The sequence below is a fragment of the Muntiacus reevesi genome, chromosome 17 (genome assembly GCF_963930625.1).
Source record: "Muntiacus reevesi chromosome 17, mMunRee1.1, whole genome shotgun sequence".
NCBI lineage: Eukaryota > Metazoa > Chordata > Mammalia > Artiodactyla > Cervidae > Muntiacus > Muntiacus reevesi.
Genome location: NC_089265.1, coordinates 25,469,254 through 25,485,643, shown reverse-complemented (window position 1 = coordinate 25,485,643; position 16,390 = coordinate 25,469,254). Strand labels below are relative to the sequence as shown.

Genomic DNA, 16,390 nt, shown 5'->3' with positions numbered 1-16,390 from the left:
ACTTGAGGCAAGAGGGAGTTTTAAAGCACGTTAGAAGAGGCCAGGGCTTCTCTGGTGGCTCAGTGGTAACGAATCTGCTTGCAATAAAGGGGACATGGGTTTGATCCTTGTGTCAGGAAGATCCCCTGGAGAATAAAATGGCAGTCCACCCCAGTATTCTTTCCTGGGAAATCCCATGGATAGAGGAGCCTGGTGGGCTAGAGTCCATGAGATGGCAAAAGAGTTGGACACAACCTAGCGGCTCAACAGCAACGGTAGGAAGAGGCCAAGCAGAAACAGAACACGACTGATTAGGAGATCAGGGATTTCCTTTTAAGGCTAGCGGGTTCTATTTTCTAGGGTAAGGTAAACTAGCTGAAGCTGGTTTGGGGGATTGTGATTGGTGTATGTTAAGTTTCCTTGACAGTGATGTATTTTGCATTAATGTTTTGATGATGAATTTGGTTTTGATTACTGATTGGGCCAGGCCACCGGGGCAACTTCCCTTTTATGAGTCCCAATATATGAATTACCTTTATCTTGATGGGTAATAACCAGCAGGGGTTGTTAATACCTTGAAGAAGAAAAGGAGAATTTCAGCAAAACATGTTTATCAAATCTGTGGAAAAGGAGACAGTGAAAGGGCTGGAAAATACATTACAAAATAGAACCAAAATCCCCAAAGATAGCAATAGACTGGGAAGATATAGTTATCCAAAACATGATAGGGTCCTATACTTGGGTATAAAATACCAAATTTTCAGCTATACAATGGGAAAAATATGAGACTTAGTGTTTAAACTAACAAAACTTAAGAAGTTTTGTTAAATCCTTTATGTCTCAGTTCATAATGCACGCTGGAAAAGCATGCACAAATTTGCATTACACAAATTTAGTCTGCATCTATCAGGAGTCCTGTTCTTCTCATCAGTTCAGTTCAGTTCAGTTCAGTCGCTCAGTCGTGTCTGACTCTTTGCGACCCCATGAATCGCAGCATGCCAGGCCTCCCTGTCCATCACCAAGTCCCGGAGCTTACTCAAACCCATGTCCATTGAGTCGGTGATGCCATCCAACCATCTCATTCTCTGTCATCCCCTTCTCCTCCTGCCCCCAATCCCTCACAGCATCAGGGTCTTTTCCAATGAGTCAACTCTTCACATGAGGTGGCCAAAGTCTTCTCATAGTACACCTGAAATATTAAATTAAATTCTGGACATAATGGTTCATCAAAATAAGCTGGTATACTTTCAAGAGGGATCAGGATGGGAAAGCATCTCATAAGCATTTATGTTAAGAATATTAGGTCAAGCTAGAGATGTTTTTCTTAGAGAAACCACTGTTTTTGGTGTCATATAACTATGTCCAAATAGATAATCCATGTAGAAAAGGGATTGGACTTACATTTCTAGTCAGCATTAACACCAACACTTCTAATCTACTTCCCTTTATTTTTTTTTACACAAACTATTAACATACTATTTCAAACTATTAACACACACTGTGTGTGTAAAACTTCAGCACAGTTCAGCTGCTCAGTCGTGTCCAACTATTTGCGACCCCATGAATTGCAGCACGCCAGGCCTCCCTGTCCATCACAAACTCCTGGAGTTTACTCAAACTCATGTCCATCGAGTCAGTGATGCCATCCAGCCATCTCATCCTCTGTCGTCCCCTTCTCCTCCTGCCCTCAATCTTTCCCAGCATCAGGGTCTTTTCCAATAAATCAACTCTTTGCATGAGGTGACCAAAGTATTGGAGTTTCAGCTTCAGCATCAGTCCTTCCAATGAACACCCAGGACTGACTTCCTTTAGGATGGACTGGTTGGATCTCTTTGCAGTCCAAGGGACTCTCAAGAGTCTTTAACATCACAGTTCAAAAGCATCAATTCTTCAGTGCTCAGCTTTCTTCACAGTCCAACTCTCACTTCCATACATGACCACTGGAAAAATCATAACCTTGACTAGACAGACCTTTGTTGGCAAAGTAATGTCTCTGCTTTTTAATATGCTGTCTAGGTTGGTCATAACTTTCCTTCCAAGGAGTAAGCATCTTTTAATTTCAAGGCTGCAGGCACCATCTGCAGTGTTTTGGAGCCCAAAAAAATAAAGTCTGACACTGTTTCCACTGTTTCCCCTTCTATTTCCCATGAAGTGATGGGACCAGATGTCATGATCTTAGTTTTCTGAATGTTGAGCTGTAAGCCAACTTTTTCACTCTCCTCATTCACTTTCAAGAGGCTTTTTAGTTCCTCTTCACTTTCTGCCATAAGGGTGGTATCATCTGCATGTCTAAGGTTATTGATATTTCTCCCGGAAATCTTGATTCCAGCTTGTGCTTCTTCCAGCCGAGGGTTTCTCATGATGTACTCTGCATAGAAGTTAAATAAGCAGGATGACAATATACAACCTTGACGTACTCCTTTTCCTATTTGGAACCAGTCTGTTGTTCCATGTCCAGTTCTAACTGTTGCTTCCTGACCTGCATATAGGTTTCTCAAGAGGCAGGTCAGATGGTCTGGTATTCCCATCTCTTTCAGAATTTTCCACAGTTTATTGTGATCCACACAGTTGAAGGCTTTGGCATAGTCAATAAAGCAGAAATACATGTTTTTCTGGAACTCTCCCACTTTTTCGATGATCCAGCGGGTGTTGGCAATTTGATCTTTGGTTCCTCTGCCTTTTCTAAAACCAGGTTGAACATCTGGAAGTTCACGGTTCACGTATTGCTGAAGGTCTGACAGAATGTGGTCCACTGGAGAAGGGAGTGGCAAACAACTTCAGTATTTTTGCCTTGAGAACCCCATGAACAGAACAATATAAACAGTGTAAAACTTAGTCCTCTTATTTCTTACTTGTATCCCTGCCCCACTAGGATGAAAGCTACCCAAGGGCAAGGATTTTCTTAAGTATTTTATTAAATGATGACTACTCAAAAGAGATGGAACTAAAATCAATGGGTGAATGGCTCAGAGATTCAAATTTTGTCCTACACTAAGAGAAAGCTTTCCTTTCCTTTAGAAATATTAATACTTTCTACTCTGGGTCAGAAAGTAGTGAGTGTTCTAACTTTGAACATGTCAAAACATGTACTTCCTGAGTTTTACACTTAGAGAAATACTATAGAAGTGATGCTGGCAAGCATGTGACATTAGATAATCTAACTTCTTGATGAGATTTTATAATTTAGTAAAATCTATTTGCACAAATTTTCTCTCAATATATTTAGACTAACTTTCTTAACAATGAGAACTAGTAAATGTTCAAATTAAATTTACAGCTATATATATTTATGAAGCCTGTGTTATTATTTAGTCTTGAACTTAAAAGAGGTACATTAAACAACTTTTCTTCTTGGGTTTTATATCTCCCCTTTTTTCCAAAATCAGTGATTCTGAAACACAGAACTTACGAAATTTGGGAACAATTATTGTAGAAACATCCCAGAAAATAAGTCCAACAGAAGACAGACGAGACCAGAAAGAAAGTGACCAAACAGAGGACAGCCAAATGCAAGGAAAAGAAATAGTACAGATATATCCAAATGTAGATGACAAGACCCCAAAGGTATGTAACAGTTTTGATTAATTATAGACTTTTTCATTTCATCTCATGTGTCATAACTTAAATCAGTTTTTGTTGCCAGTGATTTAATTTGAATCCTTAAAAATTGTTTTCTTTGTGATATGCAGTGAAAATACTCGCTTTTAAATGATTTTCAAGTACTAATTTGTTAAAAAATCTTTTGCATAGATAAAAATGTAAGTAGATATAATTTTCCTAAATATAAATCTTAAAGTATCTCAGCCACAAATAAATGTGATAATAAGTTCATTACTGTTTTCAGGTACATAAAATATATGAAGAGAAGAAACTTGTTTTTATATTAGCTTTCATAATAACAAATTTAGTCTGACTAAATCTTTAAATTTCTGATTTCTACCTAATGTAAATACATTAGGTAATGTATATACATGTACAAATAAATACATACTCCCCAGTGTATTTATTTTATTTTTCTGATTTATTTTTTATTTCACGCTAATGTATTTTATTCCCCAGTATATTTTAATTCTTAAAATATTAATGTTCCAAGACAACTTATTCAGTAATTCTTATTACTGAATATATCATGTCATTAAAGGTTTACTATTTGGCATAGATCAGTGAAAAACTGAGAAAAGATAATTTTATCTTGTTTTTTAAAGAAAATTAGCTTTGAATTAACCTGTAAGGTTCTTTAAAAACCTTGTCTAAAAACTATTTATTTTTTGAGATCTTGCCAGAACTTTGGAGCAAAAATCTCAGGAATGACTAAAGTTTATCTTAGTTACTAGCATAATAAAGTTTAGATGAAAAATTATATGCTAAGTACCTGCTGATTGAGTGTTTGGTTGATAAATAGTTTTTAAAGAAATCTATTTTGCTACACATTATTTGGTTGGAATTTTTGTGTAGCTGAAGTTGATTATGTACAGCTTAATGAATTTATAAATAAAAGAAACTCATAATTCTACTCATAAAATAAGAGAGTGAAGTATAAACTACTTTGCATAGATCTATGTACATTGTTGGGAGTCAGAAAATTATAGTTGGTCAAATTGTACCAATTGTATTTGGCAAATATTAGAACTTCTCACTTATTCAAAGGTAGCCATTATCTTAATTTTAGTCACTCCCCTTCTTTTCTTTATTATTTTATCTCTCCTAACATGGCTAATTTTGCCTGTTTCTGAATTTTATGGAATCTATATTTTATTTTGTCTCTGGCCTTTTTGTTCAATATTATGGGGAATATGTTCATTTTTATTGTTGTATATTATTTTAGTATTGGAATATATCACAGTTTATATACCCATTCTACTGCTGAATTTTGGGTTACTTCAGTTTGGATTTCTTGTAAATGATGTTGTAATGAATATTCTTGTAAATACAAGTATGGGCATTTCTACAATGAAATGCCTAGGAGTAGGATTACTGCACCATAGAATATGTATTTCTAAGATTTTAGGTGATACTGTTTTCCAAAGTGCGGTACCAATTTGTTGCATCCCCTAGCAGACTGTGAACATTTTTACTGCTTATCCACATGTGTTATGTTAGTCCTTCTTATCTCAGCCACTTTTGTTTGTATATTGAGGTATATTATTGTGAGTTTAATTTATGTTCTATGATTACTAATAAGGCGTTGAATACTACTTCTTATAATTATTATTCATTTGGAGTTCTTCAGTGAATTGCTTCCTTAAGTGCTTCCTGCTTTACAAATGAATTGTCTGTCTTTTCCTTATTCATCTGGAGGAGTTCTTATGTATGCTACATATGAGTCTTCTGTTGATTATGTTCTTGCCCTACGTCATCCTGTGCCCTTTCACTCTCTTTAGTGGAATCTTTTGGGGGAATAAAACATAATTCTAATGTGGTCAAATTTAATAACTTTTTCCTCTATGAATAATACTTTTTTATGCTCTCTATAAATTTTTTATCTACTTTGACTTCAGTATTTTTATACTACCTTACTTGTTGCCTTTTTCTGTACTGTTTGATTTACTGTTTTGATTTTGACCTCTATGTCTGGCATTGATTTTTACATGTGATGAATGATAGGGATTAAGTTTTACACTTTGCCCCAATCTGTGCAGTAGTACCACCTTTGTTGTAAATCAGGTGTGCATATACATATGGGTATGTAACTGGGTATTTTTCTTCTGTTCCATAAGTATATTCATCTATATCATACTGTCTCATCATTGTTATTTTATAGTAGTCTTAATTGATAATAGAACAAGTCTTCCATCTTGTTTTCCTTCAAGAGTTCCTTCAGTATTCTTGGTCCTTTGTTCTTTGGAATCAGCTTCTCACAAACAAACCTTTGGGATTTTGATGGGGACTCTATCAAAGTAAATTAATAATGAAACAATGAGAAGATTCTGAAAAAAAGAGAGGAGAGACACCAAGTAGGGATCTCAGAATTGGAGGAACAACGTGGTTGGTGAGGTCTCTGGCTTTTCATTTTGCCTCATATATCCTGGCCTGGATGGTGAAGAAATATTCAACTTGGAAAGGCCAGTTGGTCAGAAGATAAAAGCTCCCTATAAAACCCTGTTCTCTCTAGTCAAAGGACCAGGAAATGGGCAGCCCAATAAAACAGAAAATTTTTACATAACTGCCCTACCGTACCCAAACACCGTGGAAATAATTGCAACCCTACCTCTACCCTCAACCAGGAAAGATCTAGTGAGGAACATACACTTTCCTTCTCACCTAGCTGCAAGAGGACATGCCTTCTCCTCCTTTCAGGGCCCATTGAAGAGGCACTGGTAACGACTCTTCCGTTCATGCCATCAGAGGCCATGTAGGGAGCTGGACATCCATCTGTATCCAGCGATGAAGAGATGGCCCTTTCCTTTCCTAACAGTGTTTCTCTCAATTTCAGAGGTCAAGTGCGGAGATGGGGACTTTCATGACCTCCCAAATCTATAAGGCCTCCCGTAACCTCTCCACTGTGTCAAGAGAGGCCAAGGGAGGAACGGAAACAAGGTCATTCTCCAATTCCCAACCAAGGTGGTATCAGCAGAGGTCTTTGGGGAGCCTGAGCTTTCACCCCCAGTGATATTAATGAGGTGCCCCTTACCAACCAGGATGTCATCAGAGACTGGACTTCCATCCCCAGCTGGGCAGTAGTGAGGAATACAACACCTAAAATGTCCAGAATATAATTCAATATCATTCATCATACCTAGCTACCTGAAACACCTCAACTTGTATGAAAAAAAGACAGCAAGAGAAGCGAACAGCAAGATGACACAGCCATTCAAACTATATAATAGTTTAAAGTAGCTGTCATTAAAAATGCTTCAAGAAGCATTTACAAACAGACTTGAAACAAATGAAAAACTAGAACATCTCAAGAATGAAGTAGAAATTCTCATCAAAGAAGTAGAAGATATAAAATAGAACCAAATGGAAATTTTAGCGAAAAAATAACTGCCCTGTGTTTGCACTACAAAGGATGTCATCAGTGCCCACCACTCAATTTGATGTCAGGACTGGTGATACCAAGCACCCCCCAGGAGGGGAAGAAAGGTTTAACACTTATATAATGGAATAGAGAACCTAGGAATGGATTTACAAGTATGAAAAATAACTGATTTTTGAAAAAGGTGCAGAACAGTTCAGTAGAAGAGATAAATAGTGCTGGGGAAAAGGCAGATTTCCTAGGCAAAAAGATGAACCTAAACCTCACACTTATACAAAAATTAACTTGAAATAAATCACAGATAGTAATGTAAAGCAAATTCTAAGACTTTAAGAAGGAACCATAAGAGAAAATCTTAATAGGGTAATTTAGACTTAGAGCTTGCGGAAGACTTTTTAGACATGTTATCAAAAACATGGTCCTTAAAAGAAAACACCAGTAAATTAAACTGCATCAAAATTAAGAACTTTGCCTTTGTGAAAGACCCTCTGAAGAGGGTTTAAAAAACAAACAAACAAAAAAAACACGATACAGACCAGGAGGAAGTATTTATAAAACCATATATTTGACAAAAGACTGATATCTTGAATATATAAGAATTTTTGTTGAGGCTTAACAGTAAAAAAATAGTTCAATTAGAAAACAGGCAAAAGACCTGAACAGATATTTCACAGAAATGAATAAATGGATAGCAAATAAGCACATATAAAGATGTTCAATATCATTAACCATTAGGGAGATGCAGATTGAGACCCTGATGACATGCATATCTATTAGAACAGCTAAAATTAAAAAAATACCAGTGCTGACAAGGATGCAGAGAAATTGGATCTTTCAGATAGTACTAGTGTGAGTATAAAGTGGTACAGCATTCTGGGAAGCAGTTGGTAGTTTCTTTTAAAGAAACTATATGCTTCCCTTGCAACCCAGTCATCTCACTCTTGGACATTAATCTCATAGATTAAGTTTATGTTTAGCCTAGACAGTTACATCTGTACATGAATGGTCATAACAGCTTTATTTTTAATAGCTAGAAACTGCAACAACAAAATTTTCTTCAATAGCTGAATGGTTAATCAAACTGTGATGCATCCATACTATAGAATACTACTCAAGAATAAAGACGATATACAGGCTTTTGCTATATGCAATACCCTAGCTTTGTGACCTCGGATTTCTCGCCTGGAGTTGGAGTCTAGACTTTCCTTTCCTCCTACATCCTGTGTTGAGATTTAAATAAGTTTAAAGATCTATATGCAGATCAGGAAGCAACAGTTAGAACTAGACATAGAATAACAGACTGGTTCCAAATTGGGAAGGGAGTGTGTCAAGGCTGTATATTGTCACCCTGTTTATTTAACTTATATGCAGAGGACATCATGAGAAATGCTGGGCTGGATGAAGCACAAACAGGAATCAAGATTGCCGGAAAAAATATCAACAACCTCATTTGCAGATGATACCATACGTATAGCAGAAAGCAAAGAAGAACTAAAGAGCCTCTTGATGAAAGTGAAAGAGGAGAGTGAAAAAGTTGGTTTAAAACCCAACATTCAGAAAACCAAGATCATGACATCCAGACCTGTCACTTCATGGCAAATAGATGGGGAAACAGTGGAAATAGTGAGAAACTTTATTTTTCTGGGCTCCAAAATCACTGCAGATGGTGATTGCAGCCATGAAATTAAAAGACCCTTACTCCTTGGAAGGAAAGTTATGATCAACCTAGACAGCATATTAAAAAACAGAGACATTATTTTGCCAACAAAGGTCTGTCTAGTCAAAGCTATGGTTTTTCCAGTAGTCGGGTATGGATGTGAGAGCTGGACTATAAGGAAAGCTGAGCGCAGAAGAATTGATGCTTTTGAACTGTGGTGTTTGAGAAGATGCTTGAGAGTCCCTTGGACTGCAAGGAGATTCAACCAGTCCATCCTAAAAGAAATCAGTCCTGAATATTCTTTGGAAGGACTGATGCTAAAGCTGAAACTCCAATACTTTGGCCACCTGATGCGAGAACTGACTCATTTGAAAAAACCCTGATGCTGGGAAAGATTGCCGTCCCCTTCTCCTCCCACCTTCAGAGAATGAAATGGTTGGATGGAATCACTGACTCGATGGACATGAGTTTGAGTAAGCTACAGGAGTTGGTGATGTTCAGGGAAGCCTGGAGTGCTGGGGATGCAAAGAGTCAGACATGACTGAGCGACTAAACTAAAAGATCAAAAAGGATTATCACTTTGCTTATTCCTTGTCTCTGAATTTGTTTGTTTTGGCTGCAATGCACAGCTTGTAGGATCTTAGTTTCCCAACCAGGAATCAAACCTGGGTCCCCAGCAGTGAACGCCTGGAATCCTAACAACTGGTCCACCAGGAAAATCCCTCTGAATTATTGCTTTACTTTATTTTTGGCCTCAGAATTTACCATAACACTTTCTCATGTTTAAAACATGATTTAAGCGTGCTTACTTCAAAGTATATTTCTGGATTTCTCATGAGTAGTAACACTGGAAATGGAAGCCTCTTTTTAATTTTAGGTCCAGTTAATTTGATACCAAGTAAGGTAACTAATTGGAGAAGGAAATGGCAACACACTCCAGTATTCTTGCCTGGAAAACCCCATGGACAGAGGAGCCTTGTAGGCTATAGTCTATGGGGTCGCAAGCATTGGATACTAGTGAGCGACTAAGCATGCAAACATGGTAACTAATATTGGTAATTTGGTAGTTCTGATTTGGATCTTTTTACAGTGGTCAGTACATGACCAGCACATAATATTAATTGAATCTTAATGATTAAAGAATTGACACGCTAGTAAAATGATGCTTAAAATTCTTCAGGCCAGGCTTCAGCAATGCGTAACCAGTGAACTTACAGATGTTCAAGCTGGCTTTAGAACAGGCCGAGGAACCAGAGATCAAGTTGCCAACATCTGCTGGATCATCAAAAAAGCAAGAGAGTTCCAGAAAAACATCTATTTCTGCTTTATTGACTATGCCAAAGCCTTTGACTGTGTGGATCACAATAAACTGTGAAAATTCTGAAAGAGATGGGAATACCAGACCACCTGACCTGCCTCTTGAGAAACCTATATGCAGGTCAGGAAGCAACAGTTAGAACTGGACATGGAACTACAGACTGGTTCCAAATAGGAAAAGGAGTACGTCAAGGCTGTATATTGTCACCCTGCTTATTTAACTTCTATGCAGAGTACATCATGAGAAACGCTGGGCTGGAGGAAGCACAAACTGGAATCAAGATTTCCGGGAGAAATATCAATAACCTTAGATATGCAGATGACAATACACTTATAGCAAAAAGTGAAGAAGAATTAAAGAGCCTCTTGATGAAAGTGTTTAGAGGAGAGTGAAGAAGTTGGCTTAAAGTTCAACATCAAGAAAACTAAGATCATGGCCTCTGGTCCCATCACTTCATGGTAGATAAATGGGGAAACAGTAGCTGACTTTATTTTTCTGGGCTCCAAAATCACTGCAGATGGTGATTGCAGCCATGAAATTAAAAGACACTTACTCCCTGGAAGGAAAGTTGTGACCAACCTAGACAGCATATTAAAAAGCAGAGACATTACTTTGCCAACAAAGGTCTGTCTAGTCAAGGCTATGGTTTTTCCAGTGGTCATGCATGAATGTGAGTTGCACTATAAAGAAAGCTGAGTGCCGAAGAATTGATGCTTTTGAACTGTGGTGTTGGAGAAGACTCTTGCGAGTCCCTTGGACTGCAAGGAGATCCAACCAGTCCATTCTAAAGGTGATCAGTCCTGGGTGTTCATTGGAAGGACTGATGTTGAAGCTGAAACTCCAATACTTTGGCCACCTCATGTGATGAGCTAAGTCTTTGGAAAAGACCCTGATGCTGGGAAAGTTTGAGGGCAGGGGGAGAAGGGGACGACAGGGATGAGATGGTTGGATGGCATCACTGACTCGATGGACATGGGTTTGGATGGACTCCAGGAGTTGGTCTGGATAGGAAGGCCTGGTGTGCTGTGGTTCATGGGGTTGCAAAGAGTCGGACACGACTGAGCAACCGAACTGAACTGAACTGAACTGAAATAATTAATTTAAAATCGAGCAAATAAAAAAAATCAAGCAAATAAAAATAATAAATAAAATAAAAATATCTTGCGAAATGAAACATTTCATTTATAGGAAAGAATTTATTTTAAAGTTTGTTCCTATCTTAGATAGGAATTTTTGATATTTGTGTTAATTAATCAGCTTTTTACTTTAAGGACATGCTTTATATATAATTTAGTATAACATATATGTCTGTCGATATAGAATCTATGGCTCAATGTCAGAATAACATTCAGTTAAATTTTTACTTTCCTTCAACTGAAGTGGGTTTTTTGAAAAAAGTTCTTTTATTTAAAGAAATAGTTTTCTAGATTGATATTGTTCCTGTTTCCCTGGAAATAAATTCTTAAACAAGATGATATACTTTATTGTTAGGATTTGTAATATTTTGAAACATATTCCTATTTAAATTTTTGTTTGGGGAAAACTTTTATAGATTGGCGAAACAGTTTGGAACAAATCAAAATGGTTTCATTTTATTTAGCCTCAGTGTATTGCAATGTCATGAAGAAAACACAGCTTCAAAGAGAATCACATTGTTATCATCACTATTATTTTAATTTTGTTTGCTGAAATACTTATAACTCTACAACAGAGAACAGTATTTTAGAAAAGGAGCTAGATTCCAAAAGAATGTTATAAAATATTATTTTATTTTTGTTGCTTCTACTGTTTTTACTCCTAACTTTTTAAACCGTCCTTTAGGTTAAATTTCTACTACTTTTGTGTTGATTTTTGTATTTTTATCTTCTCCCTGCTAGGTCAACTTTAGTGCACTGTTATGTTCCTTTATGAGTTCTTGACATCAGTTACAGATTTTTATTGTCCAGATTTCTTTTACTATGCATAAATACATACATTTCTAAGTAAATAAATAATGTATATTTTGTTGGTTCACTTGAAATTATCATCAGTTATAATCTAATTTTTATGAAACTTTCAAATTTAGACTTATTTTCACAAGAATGCCAAAAAATCAGCTCTTCAAAAGAAGAATAGCAGTATTCAAAAGACTTCACATACAGCAGGTCCTACCAGAGGTAAGAATATATATGAAATTAACAATGTCTTTTTAACTTAACAAGATTTTTAAAAAATTATTTAAAATATTGTTTTTATATAGTTAACAGAGAAAAGTGGAAAAATATAACTGCCCAGAAGTCAAATAGTAATGTCGTTTTATTACGAGAACGGATTGTATCCTTGCAAAAGCAAAACAGTGTACTTTTGAATGCCAAAAAAGCAGCAGAACTGGCTGTTAAAGAATATAAAGAAGTCAATGAAAAGCTCCTACATCAGCAGCAAGTGTCTGATCAACGATTTCAAACAAGCAGACAGACAATAAAGGTAAGGAAGCTTCAAAATAAATTATAGTAGACTGTATTATAAAAATGGATATTTTGTTTTACATGTGTTTTGAGGTTTATATTTGTGTTAGACATGCCTATGAGTTTAAAAAATTCCTAGGTACTGTTAAACTGGTTTAGTGTTTAATATCTAGATTTCTTAAATAAGTTCTTATTAAGGAGAACTCCAAATCTTGTGACACATTACTAGAATTTCTTTTCCACTTATATTTTTTCTTTATTTTAGCATTTTAATATATTTATTCTGTTGTATCTTAGATTTTAAGCAGACTCCAGCTATTCATTTAGCTTATCCATTTACCCATTCTAAAACTTTCCATTTATCACTATGTCACAGTATTAACTAGTGATTGCCCTAGTTCTTTGTAAATACTTATATAAAATGTGAAACTTTAAGGTAAATATCTGTATTAATGTGTTTCTGTAATATATATGCTTTTACTCAGGTGAGTTGAGTTTTCTGCAACTTATAAGACACATTATACCTACTGTTGGTTACCATAGTTTAATCTTAAGACAAATGAAAAAGAAAAGATTATTCCTTCAATCTCTATTCTTTTTCTAAAAAATTTTATTGAAGTATTTACATTAACAATGTTGTGTTAATTTCTGCTGTACGACAAGAGACTCAATTATGCTTGTTGTTCTTTTCCATGTTCTTTCCCGTTACGGCTTACCGCACGCTACTGACTGTGGCTCCTTGTGCCGTACACAGAGCCTTGTTTATTCATCCTATGCATGATAGTGTGTATTTGCTATTCCTAAACCCCCAATCTTTCCCCCCTCTACCCCTCTCCACTTTAGCAACCACAGGTCTGATGTATGTGACTGTGAGTCTGTTTTGTTTCATAGATAAGTTTTTTTGTGTGATATTTTAGGTTTTGTATAAGTGATATTATATGGTATTTGGCTTTCTCTTTCTAACTTACTTCATTTACTATGATAGGCTCTAGGTTCAGCCATGTTGCCGCAAATGGCGTTGTTTCATTCTTTTTAATGGCCGAGTAATATTCCTTTGTGTGTGTGTGTGTGTGTGTGTGTGTGTGTGTGTGTGTGTGTTCAGTTGCTCAGTCGTGTCTGACTCTGCGACCCCATGGATTATAGCCCGCCAGGCTCCTCTGTCCATGGAATTTTCCAGTCAAGAGTACTACAGTGGGTTGCCATTTCCTCCTCCAGGGGATCTTCCTGCCCTAGAGATTGAACCTGCTTTTCCTGCGGCTCCTGCATTGACAGGCTGATTCTTTCCCACTTAGCCACCTGGGAACCTTATAGATATATCTTCTTTATCTACTCATGTTAATGGACATGTAGGTTATTTCCTTGTCTTGGCTGTTGTGAATAGTGTTGCTCTGAAATAGGAGTGCATATCAGTTCAGTTCAGTTCAGTTCAGTCGCTCAGTCATATCCGACTCTTTGCGGCCCCAAGGACTGCAGCACGTCAGGCCTCCCTGTCAATCGCCAGCTCCTGGACTTTACTCAAACTCATGTCCATTGAGTCGGTGATGCCATCCAACATCTTATCATTCTCTGTCGTCCCCTTCTTCTCTGACTTTCAGTCTTTCCCAGCATAGGGTTTTTTCAAATGAGTCATTTCTTTGCATCAGATGGCCAGAGTATTGGAGTTTCAGCTTCAACATCAGTCCTTCCAATGAATATTCAGGACTGATTTCTTTTAGGATGGACTGGTTGAATCTCCTTGCAGTCCAAGGGACTCTCAAGCATCTTCTTCAATACCACAGTTCAAAAGCATCAATTCTTCTGGGCTCAGCTTTCCTTATAGTCCAACTCTCACATCCATACCCAACTACTGGAAAAACCATAGCTTTGACGAGATGGACCTTTGTTGGCAAAGTAATGTCTTTGCTTTTTAATATGCTGTCTAGGTTGGTCATAGCTTTTCTTCCAAGGAGAAAGGGTCTTTTAATTTCGTGGCTGCAGTCACCATCTGCAGTGATTTTGGAGCCCCAAAAAATAAAGTCTCTCACTGTTTCCACTATTTCCCCATCTATTTCTCATGAAGTGATGGGACTGCATGCCATGATCTTAGTTTTCTGAAGGATGAGTTTTAAACCAACTGCTTTACTCTCCTCTTTCACTTTCATCAAGAGGCTCTTTAGTTCTTCTTTGCTTTCTGCTATAAGTGTGGTGTCATCTGCATATCTGAGGTTATTGATATTTCTCCCAGCAACCTTGATTCCAGCTTGAGCTTCATCCAGCCCAGCCTTTCTCATGATGTCCTCTTCATATAAGTTAAAGAAACAGGGTGACAGTATACAGCCTTGACGTACTGCTTTCCCGATTTGGAACCAGTCTGTTGTTCCATGTCCAATTCTAACTGTTGCTTCCTGACCTGCATACAGATTTCTCAAGAGGCAGATCAGGTGGTCTGGTATTCCCATCTCTTGAAGATTTACCATAGTTTGTTGTGATCCACAAAGTCAAAGGCTTTAACATAGTCAATACAGCAGAAGTAGATGTTTTTCTGGAACTCTCTTGCTTTTTCAATGATCCAAAAGATGTTGGCAATCCAGCTTTTCTCGGTCCAGCTTGGACATCTGCAAGTTCATGGTTCATGTTTGTTGAAGCCTGGCTTGGAGAATTTTGAGCATTACTTTACTAGTGTGTGAGATGAGTACAATTGTACAGTAGTTTGAGCATTCTTTGGCATTGCCTTTCTTTGGGATTGGAACGAAAACTGACCTTTTCCAGTCCTGTGGCCACTGCTGAGTTTTCCAAATTTTCTTGCATATTGAGTGCAGCACTTTCACAGCATCATCTGTTAGCATATGAAATAGCTCAACTGGAATTTTATCACCTCCACTAGCTTTGTTCACAGTGATGTTTCCTAAGCCCCACTTGCCTTCACATTTCACGATGTCTTGCCCTAGGTTAGTGATCACACCATCGTGGTTATCTGGGTCATGAAAATCTTTTTTGTATAGTTCTTCTGTGTATTCTTGCCACCTCTTCTGAAAATCTTCTGCTTCTGTTAGGTCCGTACCATTTCTGTTCTTTATTGTGCCCATCTTTCCATGAAATTTCCCCTTGGTATCTCTGATTTCCTTGAAAACATCTCTAGTCTTTCCCATTCTATTGTTTTCCTCTATTTCTTTGCATTGATCACTGAGGAAGGCTTTCTTATCTCTCCTTCCTATTCTTTAAAACTCTGCATTCAAATAGGTATGTCTTTCCTTTTCTCCTCTATCTTTTCAAATTGTAGTTTTTTCTGGGTATATACCCAGGAGTAAGATTGCTGGATTACTTGGCAGCTCTATTTTCAGTTTTTTGAGGAACCTCCATCCTGTTTTCAATAGTGGCTCCTCCAATGTAAGTTCCCACCAAAAGTGTAAGAGGGTTCCCTTTCTCCACATTCCCTTTAGCGTTTATTATTTATTGACTTTAATGATCGCCATTCTCATTGATGTGAGTTGGTATCTCACTGTCGTTTTGATTTTTTTAATTTACTTTTTATTGTAGGATAATTGCTTTACAGAGTGTAGTTTTGATTTGTGTTTCTCTAGTAATTGGTGATGATGAACATCTTTTCATGCACCTATTGGTCATCTGTATGTCTTCTTCAGAAAAATGTCTGCTTTGATCTTCTGCCCTTTTACAATTGAGTTTTATTTTTTGTTGTTATTGAATTGTAAGAGCAATTTGTATGTTTTGGAAATTAAGCTTTTGTTGGTTGCATCGTTTGCAAGTAGGTAGGATTTTTTTTTTTCCATTTTGTTTATTGTTTCTTTTGATGTGCAAAAACATGTTTGTTTAGGTCCCATTTGTTTATTTTTGCTTTTCTTTCTTTTGGGAGTTTTCTTAATTCTACATTCTTAAAGGTATTTGCTGTTTTACACAGAAAAATTCCTTTTATTGTTTTAGAAAATAATTTTTAAATTACCATCACACATAGCTACAAATTATGCTTAAATTCTCTACCTCCAAAATCTAGTGCTTCAATTCAAGCAATACTTGGAAGT

General features: G+C 36.8%; 1 protein-coding gene across 4 annotated transcripts in view; it reads left to right on the top strand.

The window, feature by feature from the left end:
• The window catches only part of CNTLN (centlein), a 428,538-nt gene that overhangs the window by 330,968 nt on the left and 81,180 nt on the right, over window positions 1-16,390 (top strand). For all 4 annotated transcript variants that reach the window (XM_065908220.1, XM_065908218.1, XM_065908219.1 and 1 more), the window contains 3 exons: window positions 3,366-3,543; window positions 11,996-12,086; window positions 12,170-12,393. In XM_065908220.1, the coding sequence (XP_065764292.1) occupies window positions 3,366-3,543; window positions 11,996-12,086; window positions 12,170-12,393 (493 nt within the window). The remainder of the gene's footprint in view (window positions 1-3,365; window positions 3,544-11,995; window positions 12,087-12,169; window positions 12,394-16,390) is intronic.